The sequence below is a fragment of the Monodelphis domestica genome, chromosome 3 (genome assembly GCF_027887165.1).
Source record: "Monodelphis domestica isolate mMonDom1 chromosome 3, mMonDom1.pri, whole genome shotgun sequence".
In the NCBI taxonomy this organism is placed as follows: domain Eukaryota; kingdom Metazoa; phylum Chordata; class Mammalia; order Didelphimorphia; family Didelphidae; genus Monodelphis; species Monodelphis domestica.
Genome location: NC_077229.1, coordinates 212,082,895 through 212,103,977, shown reverse-complemented (window position 1 = coordinate 212,103,977; position 21,083 = coordinate 212,082,895). Strand labels below are relative to the sequence as shown.

The window sequence follows — 21,083 nt, the reverse complement described above, 5'->3', positions numbered from 1 at the left end:
TTGCTTCTACATACTTCAGGTCAGACCCCAATACCATAACTTTCCCACAGCCCTGGCCAACACTACTTTTTAAAGTAGTTGTTGACTCCTATCATTCCAAGAATGCAAATCAAAAAATTCATTTTCAGTTTCGGGGGTTTGGGGGGATAAAAGACAATAGAGCAGACAGGAATGCACTTAGGAGCTCATACATAAGTACACATATATATATTATATATATATATATGTGTACTTATTTTTGTATACAAGCACTTATTATTGATCGATTCAAGGAAGTCCAATTTTTATGCTTTTGCCTTGAGCAAATAACCACAAAAAACTATATAAACAAAAGAGGGCAGACTTAGTTTAGCTCAACAATTCTGCCTTGTAATGGCTGTTCAAGAGGCAGAAACAATAGAGCCAAAGAGTCATTTGATTTCTGGCAAAATTCTAGAACATACAATATGAAAGCCCTGATCAAAAGTATTTCCCCCACCCAAGTACCACAAAGCCTGGAATTCCACCATTAGAGAGGCATGTCCCCCTTTTTCGTGTACTCCTGATCAGGGTAACACATTAAGTCACTAAGAACCTGAAGCAGGAGTTATTGATATTTTTTGTAACTTGGACCTTTTGGGCAGTCTGGTAAAGAGTATGGACCCTTTCTCAGAATAATATTTTTAAATGCATAAAGTAAAATGCAGAGGATTACAAAGGAACTGAACTAAAGTAAAATACTATTTTCAATATTTGAACATTTTCATAGACCTCAGCTTAAGTGCATTTGCCCCAGAGCACATGAATCTATCAGAGTCTTTCCTTCTTGATAGGAAGAGCTTAGAACTGCAATTTTTTAAGCACCTAAAGTGGAAAAAAAAGAAGATGGAAAGATTTGGGGATATATGAAGATCAATTAAAAAGGATGCTCAAAGGGAAAGAAGGTAAGAATTAATGAGAAAAAAAATTAGCCTACTTAATAATTTTGCCTGGGTTGCCTGAAGTTATAAGTGATAATATTCCTTCCTTCCTTCCTTCCTTCCTTCCTTCCTTCCTTCCTTCCTTCCTTCCTTCCTTCCTTCCTTCCTTCCTTCCTTCCTTCCTTCCTTCCTTCCTTCCTTCCTTCCTTCCTTCCTTCCTTCCTTTTTCTTATTTTCATTTTTAAAATCCTTACTTTCTGTCTTGGAATCATTACTTTAGTATTGGTTTCAAAGGTAGAAGAGCAGTAAGGGCTAGGCAATTGGGGTTAAGTGTTTGATCCAGGGTCACACAGCCAGGAAATGTCTGAGGCCAGAATTTTACTCCCATCTCTAGATCTGGCTCTCAAGTCACTGAGCCATCTAGTTGTCCCAGGAGTAACATTTCTCACGAGATTTGTCTCTTAAGGCATCTTAAAACTCATCCAGTTCAATCTCATTATTTTGTACATGAAAATAATAAGGTAAATTGCTAACATGTAAATTACCCATTTGTAGCTCAGTCACCAAGGTCCATTATTATGGAACTATCTCCTCTTTTGGTGGAGATCAATGCTCTACCCCTCCATGAGGAGAAGTGGGTCATGGTGAGAACAAGAGAGAAAGATAATCAATATTCTTCCATCTCTTTGAGTTCTTCCAGCATTAAGAGGGAAGACTTGAGGAATTTCAAGTTCTCTTCAGGGAAATGAAGGGAGAAAGACCACATGAGAGGAGAAGACAGTCTCCATCGTGTCTCTATCCCCAGCTTGCTACACTAGAGACTTGGGGAATTTACTTTGGGGTGAAATCTAAGATTCTCTTTCTTGGTCAAGTTGAGTTACCTCACTCTCAATGTGAGAACTCTTTCAATCTATATTGTCTGGTGTAAATAATTATACATATATATGTTTGTATATATGTACTTCACATGTAAACTTTCTGATTTCTGTTTGCTATTAATTTGGATAGATGGGTTTCTTTTGTATTCTCCCTCTCACTGTGTGTGTATGTGTGTGTGTGACTGATAATGGATTGAAAGGAGGTCAAGCCTTAGATATAAAGCATAAAACAGAAATCAGGAGTTTAGCTAGAACCTAAAAGTTACATTCCCTAAACTAATAATATATAAGGGAGCAGATAGATAAAATTCTAGCCTGATATTCCCTCTGTCTCTGAGGAAAGCAGAATGGCCAACCTCTTCCTTCTCCTGTCCAGGCAAAAGTTAAACTTTCCTTTGGAAGGGGGTGGGGTGGGGAATGCTAAAGATGCATTTACTCCTGCCTCCTCTTGAGCCTCACACATGCCACCCTCATGCTCCAAATTTGGAAGATTACCTGAAAAGGAATGTTTAAATAATATACTACCTACCTTCTACTAGCTAGCTGTTCTATTCCAAAGGAATGACACAGAACCAAAGAATCTCTGAGTTGGAAGGAATCTCAGTAGCCAGTTATCCAACCCATACCTGAAAAGGAATCAACTATGACAAACTTCATAAGCTGTCATTAAGCCTCCATTTGAAGACCTCCAGTAAAAGGAGGCCTGCTTGTGAATAACTTCTAATTTTTAGAGAAGTATTCATGGCATTAAGCCTAATGTACTTCCCTGTAGCTTTTAATCATTGCTTATCATTGTGTTGGGACAAATGGGACAAATCTAGTTCTTCTTCCATGTGAAAGCCCTTTAAAATCTTGAAAACAACTTTCTTTCTTTCTACCATGCCATTGGATGCAAATGCAGTCTCCCTCCCCAATTAAAACACCCCTATAATTCCTGGAAAGTAGATGTCAACAGATTGAGCTATGACTTGTATAATTGAAAATCCGTTACCCTAAAAAAAAAAAGAACTACATTTCCTGAGAGTCCACTGACTTCCTGTCATTATGTACTTCCTATAGACAGAGGATAAAATGCAAGGACAGAAAGAGCCCCTCTTCATCTTTTGGCATGCAGCCAGTAGTGATGGTGGTAAGGTGAGGATTTTGAAAATGTCTAACCAGCCATGGGCACGTGGTTTTTATTTTGTATCCTCTTTATTCTTTGATTTCTAATGATCATTTAATAAATCCCTTAAGAATAATATTTTTATTATTTGAGATTAAATTTTAAATGCTTATATATATAAAAGAAGAAGAAGAAGAAGAAGAAGAAGAAGAAGAAGAAGAAGAAGAAGAAGAAGAAGAAGAAGAAGAAGAAGAAGAAGAAGAAGAAGAAGAAGAAGAAGAAGAAGAAGAAGAAGAAGAAGAAGAAGAAGAAGAAGAAGAAGAAGAAGAAGAAGAAGAAGAAGAAGAAGAAGAAGAAGAAGAAGAAGAAGAAGAAGAAGAAGAAGAAGAAGAAGAAGAACCTTACTATCTGTCTTAGAATCAATACTCTGTATTGGTTTTAAGGCAGAAGAGTGGTAAGGGCTAGGCAATGGGGGTTAAATGATTGGCACAGGGTCACACAGTCAGGAAGTGTCCAAGGCCAAATTTGAACCCAGGACCTCCCATCTGTAGGTCTCACTCTCAATCAATTCTGCAGCTGCCCCTTTGATCTGCATTATTAGCATTTTCTTTATCAATTTCTAGATCACATCTGCACAATCATCAAATAACAAATCACTTCCTGATTTGTAGCATTTGAGAATGTCCAGGTTATTCAGAGAACTTGAATGAGCTGGAATGAGCTAGCTTCAGCATACCTCTAACTGGATAGGACCTCAAATGTTTTTTGGTTCAACCTTCTCATTTTACATTTGAAGAAACTGAGACCCAGGTGGGATACTCACTAGAATCACAGACAGGATTTAAAGCTATGATCCTCTGACTCCAGAATTAGGACTAAGAGCAGTTAGTTATGTGCTCTAAGATATTGCAAGAAAGCAAAGTCAAGATCATTGACTTATAGTTTGTCAACTGCAGTCCTGTGACATCTCTCCTGCTCTTCCCAATTTTTCAAAGAACACTGACATTAGCTCAGCAATCTCATCCACCCATTAGTCCATTACCCTGGGCATCTGGTTCTTCTGAGTCTGGTGATCTGAATTTTAATAAGAGCATCAAAGCATTGTCTCCCTAATTATCTTGGGTATCAAATCTCTATTAGCCATTTTTTGTTTTGTCTTTTCCAGGTCAAAGACATTTTTATTGCCAGAGGAAATAGAAAGTGAGGAAGAATTGGGGGCTCTGCCTTCTATAAACATCAGTTCTGTCACTGGGGAAACTAGGTGGTATATCTTGGGTAGAGCATTGGACCTGAAGTCAGGAAGATCAGAACTCAAATCTAGCCTCAGATACTGATCAGCTGGGTTACCCTGGGCAAGTCACTTAACTTCAGCATGCCTTGCTTTCCTCAGCCATAAAAAGTGGATGATAATAGCACCTACCTTGCAGAGTTGTTGTGAGAATTAAATGAGATATTTGCAAAGTACTTAGGAGAGTGCCTAGCGTGCTATATAAATGCTTATTGCCTTCCTGTATGTTGGTTCAACCTATTTCCATTTTGATTCTCCCCTCTTCTCCAATATTATTTTCAGACTCCATTCACCAACCAGGTGAGTCCCTGGATCAAAACTCCATTCGATCCTCCACACATCTACCAAAGTATAATGCCAAGATATATGTCTAACGAATGCCATTCTCCTCCTCAAGAGTCTCCTTATTCCTTCTAGGATAAAATACAGCATGTACCATAATTCTTGGCATTGTTTGAGTTCTTTTGTACTAAGACTTTGGGTTACTCTCTCTTTTGGGCATTTAAAATTCTTCACAATCTGCCTCCAGCCTACTTTTTCAATATCATTATATATAACTGACTTCATGTAGTTTAAGTTCCAGTCAAATTCTCTTTTTTCTATGTCCATCAATGATCCATACATATACTCTTTCTGCTGCCCCCAAAGAATCCTTAATTTCTTTCAATGTTCAATTTAAATGTCATTTCTTACAGGAGATTTCCGCAGCTAGTAGAGCCTCTCCCTATCCTCCCCATTATTTTTTAAAATTTATTTATAGGCATACATGTTGTTTCCCTAATTGACCCTAATTAACCCTCCTCAAGGGTAGGCTCTGTCGCATTTCTGCCTTTGTATCTCCAACCCTAGCACAATGCCTGGAACACAGTAGGCACAAAGAAAAGGATTATTTATTAGTTTATCTGATCCACAACAGTCTTTTTAGGCAATGCTCCTTTCTGCTCTTCATCAGAATTATTTCTTTTTGTATCTTCAGAATTTATCTTATTTCTGAGAGTTTGGCGTCCCTCCTAGGCTGAGTTGACTTATAGATTTTAGCATATGAGATCTAACCTATCCTTTATATGAATTCGTTGAAATCTGCGCTCCTCAGATTTGCAGTTCATTTCAGACTATGAGAGCTTTCCTCCAACCTCTAAGACAAACTAATCCTTTCTCTCCAAAGACCATTATCCCTATTGCCAACTACCAGTCACCTCCTGGTTGGTGAGAATCTAAACCAAAATGGAATTTCATCTTGTTCATTTTCCATCTTTTAAAGGATGAAATTATCATTAAGGCAAATCAGGAAATGTTAAGCTGCTCTGGTTTTGGCAGAAGACTAGCACACATTTAGGGATCATTATTACTCTATCCTGCCTCTCTGCCAGGTTTTTGATCTGTTTCCTAACACCTCATTGATTTCCTGTTTCTATCTAGGTCTTGTTTCTGTCTGATGTCCAATGGCATTATTACTTCCATTTCTGCCTCCATTGGTATTCTTCCAACTGCTCCTTCATTCTCCCTTCTATATTCTTAATTTCCTCATATTCACATGTCATCTTTAAATACAATCTTTCTCTATTTCCTCACACCCTGACCCTTTTTACCTGTCCTGTTCATTTTGAATAAGGTATATACATCCAAAACCATATTCTAGTCATGGGTCATTGCTGTTATTGTTGAGTTGTTTCAGTTGTGTCTATTTGTGACTCTCTTTGAGGTTTTCCTGGCAAAGATACTGGAGTGGTTTGCCATTTCCTTCTCTAGCTCATTTTACACATCAAGAACTGGGGCAAATGTTTAAATGACTTGCCCAGGGTCACGAAGCTAGTAAGTGTTTGAGGCCTGATTTGAACTCAGAAAGATGAGTCTTTCTGACTCCAAGCCCAGCATTCTATCCACTGTACCATCTACCCACTTAGTAAGTACATCTTTCTAAAAGCTACTAACGACTGGTTGATTTACCTAGCTGCCCACTCAAGAGTCACCAATGTTGTGTGTGATGCCTATGCATAGCATCAAATTTGTTTCCTTATATTATATTGTCTTATTCACCTCCTTTGTTTTTATATGCAGACTTTGTGTATTTATATGTAAATGACTGAAGAGGTATGTTTTACTTTATTTTATCTTTTCTGAGGATCTAGGTAACTAATATTATTCTTCCTATACCTGGTCAATAGGAGGTCAAAGGAGGGCTACTTCTATATTTTCCTTTTCATCTTAAAGTCCTTTGGATTAAATTTACACAACACTAGACATTAATATTAGCTTGCTCAAAACAAAATTAATGAGGTTGATATCCTGTAGTAAAAAATGCACTATGAAAATCAAATAATATTTCTGCTTCAGAAAGATGCAATATGAAAACTAAACAATATTTTTAAAATTATTCAAACTATTACTCCAAATAAGAGCTGGCTATTTTTGTCATGCACACTACAGAGTTGGATAGGGACAAATGTAAAGAGCAGACATTTTGAAGAGTTTTAGAGGATGAATAATATTTTTTAAAAGACCAAATGTATATAGAGAGAATAATATGGAATATTATATAAATAGAAAGGATGTTAAAATGGGAGTTAGAGAAACCTTAGTCTTGGTTTGACTCAGCTACCTTTAGCTGTACAACAATACGGTAATCACTTAATTTATCTGAACTTCAGTTTCTTCACCTTTAAAATGAGAAGTATGCCCTAAATTCTTTCAAACATCCCTTTCTGCTTCTGATCTCTCTTCCTCCTATATCTTTTAACCTAAGATGTATGAATCTGTTTTTAAAATATTTTAAAAACTGTATTTCATAATTATCTCCCTTTGAAATCCTATATGTTTTTCTTTCTTTTATGTATTCAAAAACATGATTCTTGATATGGAAAATGGCAATACTAATATATTGTTGGTGGAACTGTGAACTGATACAACCATTTTGGAGAGCAATTTGAAATTATGCCCAGAGAGTAATAATACTGCATATCCTTAGGCCCAGCAATATAACTTTTAGTTTCTTTCCTAAAGTGATCAGGAAAAAAGGAAAAGGAGCTGTGTATTCTAAAATATTTATAGCAACTCTTTGTGTGGCAAGGAACTGGAAATTGAGGGGATACTATTCAGGTGGGGAATGTCTGAACAAGTGGTGGCACGTAATTGTGATGAAATACTACTTACTATACCATAAGAAATGATGAACAGGTTAATTTTATATAAAACACAGAAAGGTCTACATGAAATTATGAAAAGCAAAATGAATAGAATCAAGAGAACATTATGTAAAGCAACAGAAATATCATTTGAAAAATAACCTGTGAATGTCCATCTCCAGAGAAAGAACTGATAAATAGAAGCACTTAAGAAATAATTCATATACACATTTTTTTTTTGGTCAGATGATGCTTTTTTTTAGTGATGGGAGGGGAGAGAGGATGAGAGATAGCTGGAAATTTTAATGTAACCAACAAAGATAAATTAATAAAAAATAAAAACATAATTCTAAGAAGAGATTCACACATTTCAGCAGATTGCCCAAGGTGTCTAGGGCCCCCCAACAGTGAAGAATGCCTGCTCTAGTGAATGATATGGGAGGGGGGGGGATTCTCAGTATCCTTGATATATGCTGGGCTTATCCTAAATTTTGCAGATCTGTCCTTTAATGGAAAAGAGTCCTGGTTTTTTAAGTATGGAAGAAAAGCTCTCTGTGATACAATAAACAGAAACACTATCCCAGGCATAGCCCCCTGGGCCCAACTGATTCCTTGCTGTGGCTTGCTTTTGCACTTTAATAGAGCAGATGTGCTATTTCAGCAACTAAAGTGTAAAATGAGACAGCTGGCAATTGGACAAAAAGGCAGTAACCAAAAATTCAGATGGGTTTCCAGTGGATACAGATCTATTGGCAACAGAAATGTGATTGTGAAACAACAATAGAAAGTAGCTGTGGAGTAATGATACTTTTGAACCTCAGCTAGCTTGACTAGTTAGCTCAGTGCTAATGAGGCCAAGGTTATGGGCGCCTTTCCTCTGTGGGCCAGTTAACATCACTTTGTTCTATGGCCACAGCTGTCTCACAAATGTGTGTGTTTGGTAATAAGGGCACCATGAGAAGAAGCATGGCAGAGTCTATCAAAATCTGTTACCAAGAGCTAGGAAAAATCCAGAGTGTTCATTTTACTTGGACGGAGGAAATATGAAGGTCAGCTCCGGTCAGTCAGTCAACAGGCTTTTATTAAGGGCCTATTATGTGCCAGGAACTGTTCTAAATCTTGGCAAGAGAAAGAAAAGTAAAAAACGGTCCCTGCTCTCAAGGAGCTTCTCTAATGGAAAAGCCCCAGATCACTCTATTTAAATGGCCAGATACCTTTTACAAGATGAGGTATATAATCATTCAAACTCAATGTTTCCTGAGATCTCAAGCATGCTTTCCAATGAAGAGCAACATAGAAAACCAAAAAATCACTATGGAGTTTTAATCACTGTGGCATTACTCATAATAGAAATTTGATTAACACTGAATAATTGATTGACTAAAAACTTTTAAGGTTCAAATATGGCCTCAGATTACTTCCTCACTGTAAAATCCTGGATAAGTCACAACCCCAATTGCCCAGCCTTTGCAGCTCTTTTCTTAAAATTGATACTAAAACAGGAGATAAAGGTTTTTAAAAAAGAAAAAGAAAAACCTTGAAGGAAGCTCTCTCTTGTGAAAAGAAATGAAGAGGATTTCTGCTTCTGGGAGCCCAGACAGAGGAGTAAGGAACTCTTAGAGCTCCCTTAACCCACTTGCAGACAGCCTCAAAAACCAAAAACAACAAACTGATCTATTACTGATTTTATATTATACAACTTTTAAAAAGGAGGCAGGATGGGACTGACAGAGAAGAACCTATTTATCAAATTGATAAAGGACCCAACACTAGTGTGGATAGTTAGCACCCTGACAATAGGATGGAATTCTGAGCAGAAAGCAACAAGTTGTAATCCAACAGGGATAAATGCAAAGTTCAACATTAGGGTGCAAACAATGAATTGCACAAGTATAGGAAGAAGGAGATCTGGTTAGGCAGCCACCCAAGTGAAAATGATTTTCAGGTTTTAGTTTATTACATTCCTAATATAAGCCAACAGTATAATTCAATTGACATGGGCATTTTACCCCCAGAAACTCAGGCAAACTATTATCAGGTGTTCCAGCTGACTCCTCTCCCTTCTTCATACTCCAATCCCTTACTTCCTTATCTCCTGATCTCCCTGCCTGATACTATCCAGGCTGGGGGTGGGGGGTGGGGGAAGAGGGAGAGAAAAAAACCTCCTCCTCCTTCTTTCTTCTCCTTAATCTCCTCCACTATCAATTAAATAATCATTAAAAATTCTAGCTGACTTGGGTATTTTATTATTTGGGATTTCCCCTGGCTCCCTATATCCCAGAGAATGAAAAAAGTCAGACCAGGGAATGACGCTTCCCTATCAAAATAGAATTCTAGTTCCTTTCCTTCTTATAGTATGGCAACTTCCTGTAGTCTTGGCTGCAAATGGGTAAGTGAAATATTACTGCATTCTGTCCTACAGACTTTTGGGATAGAAATTACTTTAAATTGGACCTGTACAAGGGTTTATTATGAATTTATTCTTGCTTACTCAACATTTTATTAGGTATTTTGATTCTGATTTTGAATTTTTTTCTCTTTCTCCCAAAAGTTTAACTTTCTTCCATATTTTCCCTTTATATTTTTTATTTTGTTTTTTGTTTGTTTTGTTTTTATTGTTTTTGAATTCTTTTAATAACTGACTCATACACCCCCATAACTCAACAATGCATCCTGAGCTGAACTGGGTGTTTTTTAACACCCACTTCAGGGGGGGATTGTATTATAATAAAAATCCAAGATTTTGAAATTTTTTAGTTCAAGAAAGATCTTCAAGGAAGAAGCTTGCTAACTCCTAAATGCAGAGAATGACAGAAAGATGCCAGAAAACCATTACATCAAGATCATCAAAACCATTACATTACATCAAGATCAAGAATGTACCTTGGGGTGTGGTTGATTGAACTGAAGGTTGATTGAATATTTATTTTGAATGTACGCTCTTATGCCAAAGGGGACTGCCCCCAAATTGGCTTTTGTCAATGTGCCCAGCAAAACATTAGTTTTGCACTCTATCGCTCTCTCTCTCTCTCTCTCTCTCTCTCTCTCTCTCTCTCTCTCTTTATTTTTTCTCCTATTTCCCCCTTATCTCTAACTATTGTAATTTCATAGCTGTATATTTACAAGACCCATTAGAGATAAGTCTTCCTCAGGCCTCAGGGGGATTGTGAATTTTAAAACTATTCCACCCTAATCAGACTGTTCTTTAGAAGATTTGATTTGCCTATTTCCTGATCAATAATAATAGAGATACTTGGAATAACAGAATCAGGTCTTGGGAAGTCCACATTTTCCCCACCCTCCCTAGTTTACAACATTAGGAAGGTCTGCACAAAACTCAAAGATTAAGTATCTGAGAAAAAGGCAACAGACATGTGCAGAGACATGTGCAGAAAAAATGGACAGACCCCTGTGCTGTCCTAATTCAAGCTAAGCAATCATTGGTAAAAATGAAAGGAAGAAAAGTGATGTAAAACCATCTATATAAGGCATGCCACTTCCTGTCTCTTCCTCTTTCCCTGGAGAGGTGACTCTGGCTGGCAGTGTGCTAGACATTTCGACATCTTGGAGTGGTGGTGGTAAGTTTGCCTTGAACTGATTCAGGTTCAGGCATCTGTGTTTAGCCCTTCTTTTTCTGGAGTTCTAGCTGACCCCTTCCTCCTTCATACTCCAAACCCTTACTTCCTTATCTCCTGATCTCCCTGCCCGATACTAGGGGGGGGGGGGGAACCTACTCCTTCTCCTTAATCTCCTCCACTATCAATTAAATCACTATTAAAAATTCCAGCTGACTTGGGTATTTTATTATTTGGGATTTCCCCTGGCAACCACTTAAATTTAGATTTTTAGTCCCAACCATAATTTTAACCTTTATATAGGGAAATTCCTTTGCTCCTTTACACCCCTGTAACTCCTAACCCAAAACATCTAATGACCCCTATAAAACCCTGAGAGGATTACCCTCTTTGATCCTCCTTTAGATTTAAGATGTACAGAGAGATGCACCTCTAGGCTACACTTCAATACCATGGGGCTGTACCTTAGACATCCATCTGTTCCCTAAAACTAAAGAATCTTTCATGAGGGTCATTCCCTATGTCTCCAGGCAGACCCCAGTCAGATGACAAAACACCAAATGCCTGAGGGTTTACCACTCTAGAGTCATGTCCTCACTATGACACAGCATCTGTTGTAAAGAGTATAAAACCCCCGGAATTGATATCCTCTGGAGGACAGCTTTTCCATCCATGCTCTCCTCCCAGGGTGATAGCTTTTCCATCCATGCTGTCCTTCCAAGGAGCAGCCTTCCATCTTGCTGTTTCACCTGTACTATCCTCCTGGCCATTCTCAACATTACTTTCTAAATTAATAAATTTATCTTTTTATTTTTAAGCTAAGTTTTGGAGTCTTGCATGCTTCCCAAACTTCAAAGGATGAACCTCTGCACCCCCACAACACAACTACTGAAACATGATTTTGCATTGGCAAAAGTATACTATACTAATCAGTAGAAAGCTATGTATTAATGTACTTTGCACATGTCAGATCACACATGTAAGGGTTATTGTATTTGTTCCTGGGTGTTTGCCAACCTGTAAAAGGGCCACTGATAAACAAGAATGAATTGAGAAAAGAATGAAACCAACATTGTAAAGGACCTAGAAACCATATTTTATCTGGAAAAAGTCAATCTAAAGAAGAAAAGACTGAGAGAAGACATAAGAGCATTGTTTAACTATTTGAAGGGATATTGTGTGTATATACATATATGTGTGTATATATACACCCCCCCCACACACACACACATATATATATATATATATGAATAGATTTGCTTTGTGCTGTTCCCAAACCCTCAACAGGAATAAAAAAAAATGGCTGATTTTAAATGGTACTTTACAATTCACATAGATCATCTCATCTTATCACATAATATGTTGTTCAGTGATGTAATAGAAGTATTATTGTGTTCTTTTTATAGGTTAAAAATGATAGCTTAGGGTGATTAATTTCTCAAGGTTTATATAACTAATAAAAGGGAAAATTAGGGGTTGGATCCAGGTCATCCAATTCCAAAGCCAAGTGCTCTTTATGTTAACTAGATCTCAGATGCCTCACTGTATAAAAGTTACAAAGAAACTGACTTCATTTCCACATAAGAGAGAATTTCCTAATCAATATGCCTATTCAGTAATGGAATAAGCTTCCCCAACTGGGAGTGAGAGCCTCTTAATTGAATACAATTAAACAGAAGTTGTATGGCCATAGGTAAGCAATTGGGAACAAATGATTCTTTACTCAATTAAAACTAGCTGTAATGAACAAATACCCATTATGTGCAAGACACTGTGTAGTTTCTGAGGACACAAAGATAAAAACAAAATGATCTCTGCCCTCAAGGAGATTATATTCTATTTGTGGATAAAACACATACCTAGAAAAGAAAATGCTAGGTTATATGGACAGAGGAGAGATAGATAGATAGACTGTCAGACAGAGAAAAGGGAGAAGGGGAGAGGGGGAGGAAAAACAGGAGAAAGAGAAAAAAATATGGAGATAGGAAAAAGCAGGAAAAGAGGGAGAGGTGAGAGGATGAGAGAGAGTGAAAGAGGGTGAGAGAAGGGGATGATATGGTGGGTAGAGAGAGAGACAAGGAGAGAGTGAGAGAAGGAGAGAAGGAGGGAGGGGGAGGAAGAGAGAAGAGAACATAAATACATGAATAACTGGGAGCAAATGAAGGCACATTTCATGGAGGGGGGTGGGTAGCAGTTAAGCCTTAAAGGAAGATGGGAATTCTTAGAGGTGATGATTAGGAGGGAAAGAGTATTTAAGGTATAGGGGACAACCTGTGAGAAGGAAGAAAGGCAAGAGAAGGAAGGAATACCAAATTCCGAGAACAAAACTAGCAATTCTGTTTGGCTGGAACACAGAGTTCATGAAGCAGATTAATATGAAATCAGTACGGAAAAGTAGTTGAAATCCAGGTTATGAAGGTCTTTAAATGCTAGGCTCAAGAGTTTGTATTTTGTCTTCCAGGCAATAGAGAACCAGTGATGGTTGAAAGTATATGAGTTTCATGTTCAGACATTCACTGAGGAGATGATGCTGAAATTTGTATGGAAGAGAGAGTAGAAGCCATAGTGTTAGGGGAAACAGTTTAGAGGCTATTATGAGTATTGTTGAGAGGGGGCAACTAGGTGGTTCAGTGGACTGAGAGTTAAGGCTAAAGATAGGAGGTTCTGTGTTCAAATCTGGCCTCAGACACTTCTTAGCTATGTTTTCCTTGGTAAGTCATTTAGCTTGCATTGCCTAGCCCTTACCACTCTACTGCCTTGGAACCAATACACAATATTGATCCTAAGATGGAAGGTAAGGGTTTAAATAAAACAAAACAAATAACAGTAAATCATAGTTGAGAGCCAATAGGGACCTGAACTAAGGCAGGAGCCATAGTGGTAGTTTCTCGGTGACCGAGAATGACGATTGTCTTTGTGCATTATCATCTTTTGATGTACCCTCATGTGGCTTTGGAGTCCAAAGGCTGAGGCGCACAGTTTGTGGCACATGGGGCCTGGGACGCCAGTTGTTACGGGAGGTGCAGTTGTGGCCTGGTGTCGGCGTTCACGCGCAGCGGCAAGACGTCGACGTCGCTCATCTTCAAAGGTGGTGGCGGCATGGTTAATGTGGGTTCGCCAGCTGCTTCTGTCAGAGGCAGCGAGTTCTAGTTGCTTTGGTGTGATGCCAGCCCACTTCAAGTCGGACTTTAGCTGATCCTTGAATCTTCTCTTTGGTCGGCCTTGTTTCCTGAGTCCAGCTGACAGTTCACCATAGAATACCTGTCTTGGTATTCGCTGTGGGTCCATGCGGATGACGTGTCCAGACCATCATAGCTGGGTTCTGAGGACCATGACTTTGATGCTGGTGGAGTTGGCTCTGTCGAGGACTTCCTGGTTGGTGATTCGGTCCTGCCATCGGATCCTCATGATTGACCGGAGGGAGCGTTGGTGGAATTGCTCCAGCTGTTTCATGTGCTTCCGGTACAGTGTCCATGTCTCGCAACCATACAGGAGCGAGCTGAGGACCACTGCGTTGTACACTTTGAGCTTCGTCGCAGTGCTTACACCTCTGTGTTGGAGGACTTTGGAGAGCAGCCACTCGAGTGCCTGGCTGGCCTTTTGGATCCTGGCATTAATCTCGTGGTCTAGGGACCCGTCGTTGGCGATGGTGCTGTCCAGGTACTTGAAAGTGTTGACGTTAGAAAGCTGTGTGCCATCGATTGTAATGCATGGCTGGTTAGTTGGCCTCCCTGGTGCAGGTTGGAACAGCACCTCTGTTTTGCTGAGGCTGATAGTCAGGCCAAACAGTTTTGTTGTGGTGGAGAACCTGTCCACAATGGTTTGGAGATGGTTTTCTTGGTGGGCCATGAGAGCACAGTCATCTGCAAAGAGAGCTTCCAGGATGGAGTCTCTCTGTTGTCTTTGTTTTTGCAGTCAGGGGGCGAAGGTCAAAAAATGAGCCATCCAGCCAGTATTTGATGTAGACGCCCAGGTCTAGATCCATCACAGCATGTTGTAATACTTGGGTGAAGTATAGGTTGAATAGTACCGGAGCAAGGACACAGCCTTGTTTCATTCACGCCATTGGAGATGTTGAAGTGATCGGAAGTCTCTCCACCAGATAGGACTTCCCCTGTCATGTCGACATGAAAGAGCTGGATCAGTCTGACGAATTTTGATCACCCACAATGCGTCCCTGTTCACTGTGTTGAATGCCTTTATCAGGTCTATGAAGACAATGTAAAGACTCAGGTTCTGCCCAAGGCATGTTTCCTGCATTTGCCTCACCATGAAGACCATGTCGATGGTGCTGCGATCTGGTCAGAAGCCACATTGTGATTCAGGCAGGTTCTGCTCTGAAACAGATGACAGGAGTCTGTTGAGTATAACACGGGCGAGGATCTTTCCAGCAGTGGAGAGTAGTGAGATGCCTCTGTAGTTGTCACAGGCTGCTCGTGAGCCTTTGTTCTTGTATAGGGCTATAATGGAGGCATCTCTGAGTTTTGGGGGCATGTTTTCCTCTTCCCATATGCTGGTCAACACTATGTGGAATGCCTGGAGTGCCTTTCCATTTAAGGCCTTGTACACCTTGGTTGGGATCCCGTCTTTACCAGGTGCCTTGCCTGCACTCATTTGTTTAATGGCTTTTTGGACTTCCTCTATTGAAGGAGGGACGTCAAGTTGTTCAATGGTGCGGTTTTGGGGGATCTGGTCAAGGGCGCTTTGGTCGACTGAAGAGGGTCGGTTGAGAAGCTGACTGAAGTGTTCTTTCCACCTGTTGCTGATGCCTTTTTTATCTTTTATGAGAGTGTCACCGTCAGAGGATAGCAAGGGAGTGGTGGTGGGTTTTAATGGCCCATAGACAGTCTTGAGGGCACTGAAAAATTGTTTGTAGTTTTCCATTTATATGGCAGGAGCCATATAAATGGAAAAAAGGGGATATGCCATGAAAGTACAATAAATAAGACTTGTAGATAAGGAAACTGAGTCTAGAGATCTAAAGTGATTTGTGCAAAATCACAAAGTTAATTAGTATCCATTTATCTTTTATTTTAAAATATGAAAGTACTATAGAAGACATTTCTTTTTGAGAGATAGTATAATTTGGACTCTTCCTTAACTTGTTCAAAACCTTTCACCTGTTTAAGTCCGCATTAGTGAGATTTTGCTACAACATTTATAGTATTATGATGTTTTTCTATACTTCCCAGGCATTTAGTCCCACAAGTGGCTCCAGGTAGGGAGGAAGCAGACATTGGAGGAGGAACACAAGTGCTCTACCCACCTCTCCTTGGGCTGAGAAACATTTTTTCCCTTCATGATCCTCTTATCCTCGTTCCCACCCTACCCTCATGACCAGACTGGAATTCCAACTTACAGAGATAATGTGTCCCTTGAGGCCGTGGGCAGAGTCAGCACACTCAATGACAGCACTCAGCTGGGGGTAACCCACACCTGTCTTGGTCCGAGTGGTACACACAGAGCCTGGCAAGAGAAGAGGAGCATTAAGGAACACTCAATAAAACAAACTAGAGAGTGAAAGGACACTTCTCCTCCCCCCCCCCCTTCCCTTTTTCTATATCTCTCTCTGTCTCTTTGTCTCTCAACTCTCTCAACTCTCTCTCTCTCTCTCTCTCTCTCTCTCTCTCTCTCTCTCTCTCTCTCTCTCTCTCTCACACACACACACACACACACACACACACACATACACACACACACACACTTTCAGGATTTAGTGAATTCATCAAAATAGCCTTGTAAGGACATGCTACAATTTTTTCAAATTATAACCATATTTCTTATTTGTACAGTACAGATTATTAAAAGTAAAAGAAACATTAGATCTTTGGATCATAGTTCTAAGGCTGGACAGAAACCCAAAGGCTACTGAGCCCAACCTTCTTATTTTACAAATGAGAAAACTAAAGCCAAGGAAAGCTGATTACCTTGCCCAAGGTTGGCTGAGGTAATAAGCATAAGAGGTAAAAGTTGAATCCAAGTCCTTTTCTTCTAAGGCTGGAGCTTTTCCTACCACATCACACTCCCTCTGTTAGTTCATCTAATCAAACACCCTCATTCCACTGATAATGAAACTATAGTTTCTGGGTTTTAGCCCAGAAAGATTAAATAATGTGTACAAGGTTACACAGCCAGTGTATGGTAGCTAGGTGACATAGTGGACAGTGCTGGGTCTAAAATCAGGAAGACTCATCTTCCTAAATTCAAATCTGGACTCAGGCACTTATTAGCTGGATGACCCTGGACAAGTCACTTAAAATAAGCCAGAGGAGGAAATAGAAAACCACTCCAATATTTTTTTCAAATAAAACCCCAAATGTGTTTATGAGTTGGATGTGACTGAAGTAACTGAACAACATAGCCAATCAGAGTCGATTTGAGACCTGAATTCAAGACTCTTAATTCCAGTACTATAGAGTTTTCAAAATGCATATTACATATTTGTCCTCAGTGAATTCATAAGGTACATATAGCTATTATTGTCTCCATTTTATTGATGAAGAAACTGAGGCTTTGAGAGAAGAAATAATTTCTATGAGGTCACACACATAAATTAGTCAAAGTGACAAAATAGAGCCAAGGTCCCCTAAGTTCTCCTCTGGTCCTCTTCCTACCATATCTCATCATCACCCTGGATACAGCAAGACTTGCTGTCCATAGCTGCTCTGGGGATTTTGCAGTTTCCTTTATGATGATCACTTTAATCCTGAGCTAAATTCTCCCCCTTTCCCCTGAAGAGAGGCACAAGCTATACTGTGAACCTTTCTTAGAATAAAAAGGGAGAGAGTGAAGGGAGGAGAATTATGGGTCTCATAGCCAAATCTTCTCCTTAGTAAGGCTTACATTTGTGTCAATGGAAGGGCAAAGGCCAGGCATGTGAAATTAGTCTGCTTTTATTAATTAATGAATGAATTAGTCATATACCAGCTTAGGAACTTGGATAAAACAGTCTATCCCCTCGTCCAGATGAGTATGCAAAGAAAACAAAAACCAACCCCACCTAAGCATTGCAGCTCAAGGAGACATCTCTTCCCACCATGTAGTGTCCCTCCCCAAATTCCCCTCACTTAGAATTTTGCTGGGCCACAGCAGAGACTCCTCTGTTTGGCACTTAAAGCCCATCCCACCCTGGCCCCAAAGTCCCTTTCTAGCCCTATTGAATATATTCCCCTTCATGTATGCTATTCTAATCAAATTCACCTTGCCATGCCTCCTAACATGGCATTCCATCTCCCATCTCCTATCTACATGCTTTGCATTAGCTGCCCCTCATGCTTGCAAATGTACATCTTCTTCTCCACCCTGGTCTTTTGGAATCTCTAGTTTCCCTTAAGCATCAGCTCAAATGCTACCCTCTACATGAGACTTTATGACCACCCCACCCCAACCCCAGCTGCTGGCGCTTTTCCTCTACAACTGTATCTATTTCCCATATATATACCTTGTACATACCTATATATATGTACATTGAGGCTACAACTAGGTGGTGCAGTGGATAGAGCAATAGGCTGAGTCAGGAAGAGCAAAAGTCAAATCTGGCCTCAAACACTTCCTAGCTTTGTGACCCTGGACAAGTCATTTCACCCTGTTTGCCTCAGTTTCCTCATCTGTAAAGTGAGCCTGAGAAGGAAATGACAAATCTCTCCAGTATCTTTGCCAAGAAAAACCCAAAGGGGGTCATGAAGAGTCAGATATGATTGAAATGACTGAACAACAATAAAATGTATATGTTATTTCCATTAACCTCCTATTGTAACCTCCTTAAGTGCAGGGGCCATTTCACTTTTGTCCTTGTATCTCCAGCAACTAGGAGTGTCTGACACACAGGTTCTTTGTAAGTGTTTGTTGACTGAATTCCAGGGCATCCAAAGACATCTCCAGGATAGTCATTCCTCAAAAAAAGATAGGGCCAAATAGCCCGTCAAGCCATAGCAAAGGCTTTAGCCTCCTAGAGAAGCCTCATCTTTCAGGATGGGGGGTCTAGAAAGTGGGTTGAGAATATGATTTAATTTTAAATTGTTATCATGTGTCAAGCTGTTAATATAAATTTTACATTATTTGAACATCTTAACCTCAAGGAAGTGTCCCCAGTCGAAAGTAAACAGCACTATGGCTGGAGCCAAACAGTTTTAACTATCCTAAATTAATTATCTTCTATTCTTATATCTGTCCCCATCTTTTACTCCCCTAACCCCATACACATTTCCTATCTGACTCCACACATTTTGGTTTTCTTTGATTTTCCCCATCATATCCCCAGTAACATCATGATTAGGGAATTGTAGCAACCTGCAAGAACCAATCAGGCCAGTATTCATATCTCATCTCCAACCCTCTAGAAGGTGAAGCCATGAACTCCTCACCCCCATTAAAGAAGGAAAATATCTCATTCTCCCTTCAAATGCTGGTTGTACTCATTTTGGACTTTGACTTTTCCACAATGACCCCCAAACCAAACACCTTCAACCCCCTCTCTCTCCACCTAACTCTCTACCTTGACCTTTTCACTTGTCTTTTGTGTGTTGTCTTCAGCCATTAGATTATAAGCTCCATGAGGGCAGGGACTGTCATGCTTTTTTGTATTTGTATCCCTAGTGTTTAGCACAGTGTCTGGCACATAGTACATACTTTATAAATGTTAATTACTTATTGATTATTGATTGATACCCCACAAAAGGATATTTTCATAGAAGATTAGCATTTGGAGGATTCTCAGAGATTGTCCAATCCAATATGCTCTACAGTTAAGAAATCAGATTCTTAAACCTTAGGAGGACCTTTGAGTTCATCCAGCTCAGCCCAATAGAAGACTGAAATATTCTAACCCAGTGGTCTTTCTGACATATCTTAACGGATTGTGGAAACCTCAGGAATTCTACTGGTTAAGTGTAGACTTCCCTAAAGGCAGAGATCTTAAACCACCCAAGATCAACAGATATTTAACTCATAAATTTTTTTCATATTTGTTTGTTAGACATTCATTCATTCAGTCCACACATATTTTTAAGATGCCTACTGTGTACCTAACTCTGTAGGGTATACCTGCTCTTAAAAGGTTTATCATCCCTTTAAGATAAAAATTTTTAACCTGGAGTCACAAACTTTTAAAAAAGCATTTTGATAACTATATTTCAATATGATTGGTTTCCTTTGTAATATTATGAATTTAATTTTATGCATTTAAGAAGGGATCTATAGGCTTCAGCAGATTGTCAGAGGGGTTCATGTTTCAAAAAAATATTAAGGGATCCTACTTTAGTGCACACAGACAAAACAGTTCAAAAGTAATGATGAAGTACACACCAAGACACGTCCTAACTGTGTGACCCTGGGCAAGTCACTTAACTCCCATTGCCTAGCCCTTACCACTCTTCTGCCTTAGAACCAATATACAATATTGATTCCAAGATGGAAGGTAAGGGCTTTAAATTAAAAAAAAAAAAAAGCAGCATACACCTAAGAGTACAGAATGAGGAAAAATAAAGTTCAAGAAACTTTGAACTAGTTCTTTTTTCATACCTTCCCCCCAAATTACCTGTTCTAATCCTTTCACAAGATCATTAGTTCAGAGTAGGATGGGACCTTAGAGACTATCTAGTCCACCTCTCATTTGAAGAAGCCAAGGCCCAAAAAGGTTAAGTGAATAAATGTTTTATTATTAGTGTCAGAGCCAGGTCTTGTGACTAACCAAGAAATACTTCCTTATGCCCAAGCTAGATTTCTTAGGCTCATTTTCTCTTCTGACATACATCAGAAACCCTTAAGGCAGATCTCTGTTTTCCTTCCTTCCTCTCTAGACTTTGTGGGGGAAGAGAGGCTAAGAAGGCAAAAAGGGAGAGAGGAAATAACACAATCAAAAAGGCTGCTTGAAACTGAATGAAGTCACCAGAGTAAGATTTTAGTGCCATGTCCAAGTTCGGACATCATTCTACCTCCTCAACCAAGGCCACCAAGGTGGCTACCTTTCCTTGGAGAGTACAAATCAGCTTGGGTTTTATTTGAATAGTCCATTGTTTGCCCTCTTGGGACCAAAGATCAGGAGGACATACCATTTATTACTGATCACTTCCACTTATTACAAAGAATAAGTCTGTGTTCCTATGACTGCCTGTTCACAGATTGCTTCTTGAAAGGTAGCTCTATTGGCTCTGAAAGTGGAAAGAATACCTCCCTCCTCTCACTAAACTATTGTTAACAGCCTTCCAACCATCAGCCC

General features: G+C 39.4%; 1 protein-coding gene across 3 annotated transcripts in view; it reads right to left on the bottom strand.

Annotated features, from left to right (window-relative positions):
- Nucleotides 1-21,083, bottom strand: part of GMPR (guanosine monophosphate reductase) — an 84,021-nt gene that overhangs the window by 16,715 nt on the left and 46,223 nt on the right. For all 3 annotated transcript variants that reach the window (XM_056823471.1, XM_056823472.1, XM_056823473.1), the window contains one exon: nt 16,227-16,333. In XM_056823471.1, the coding sequence (XP_056679449.1) occupies nt 16,227-16,333 (107 nt within the window). The remainder of the gene's footprint in view (nt 1-16,226; nt 16,334-21,083) is intronic.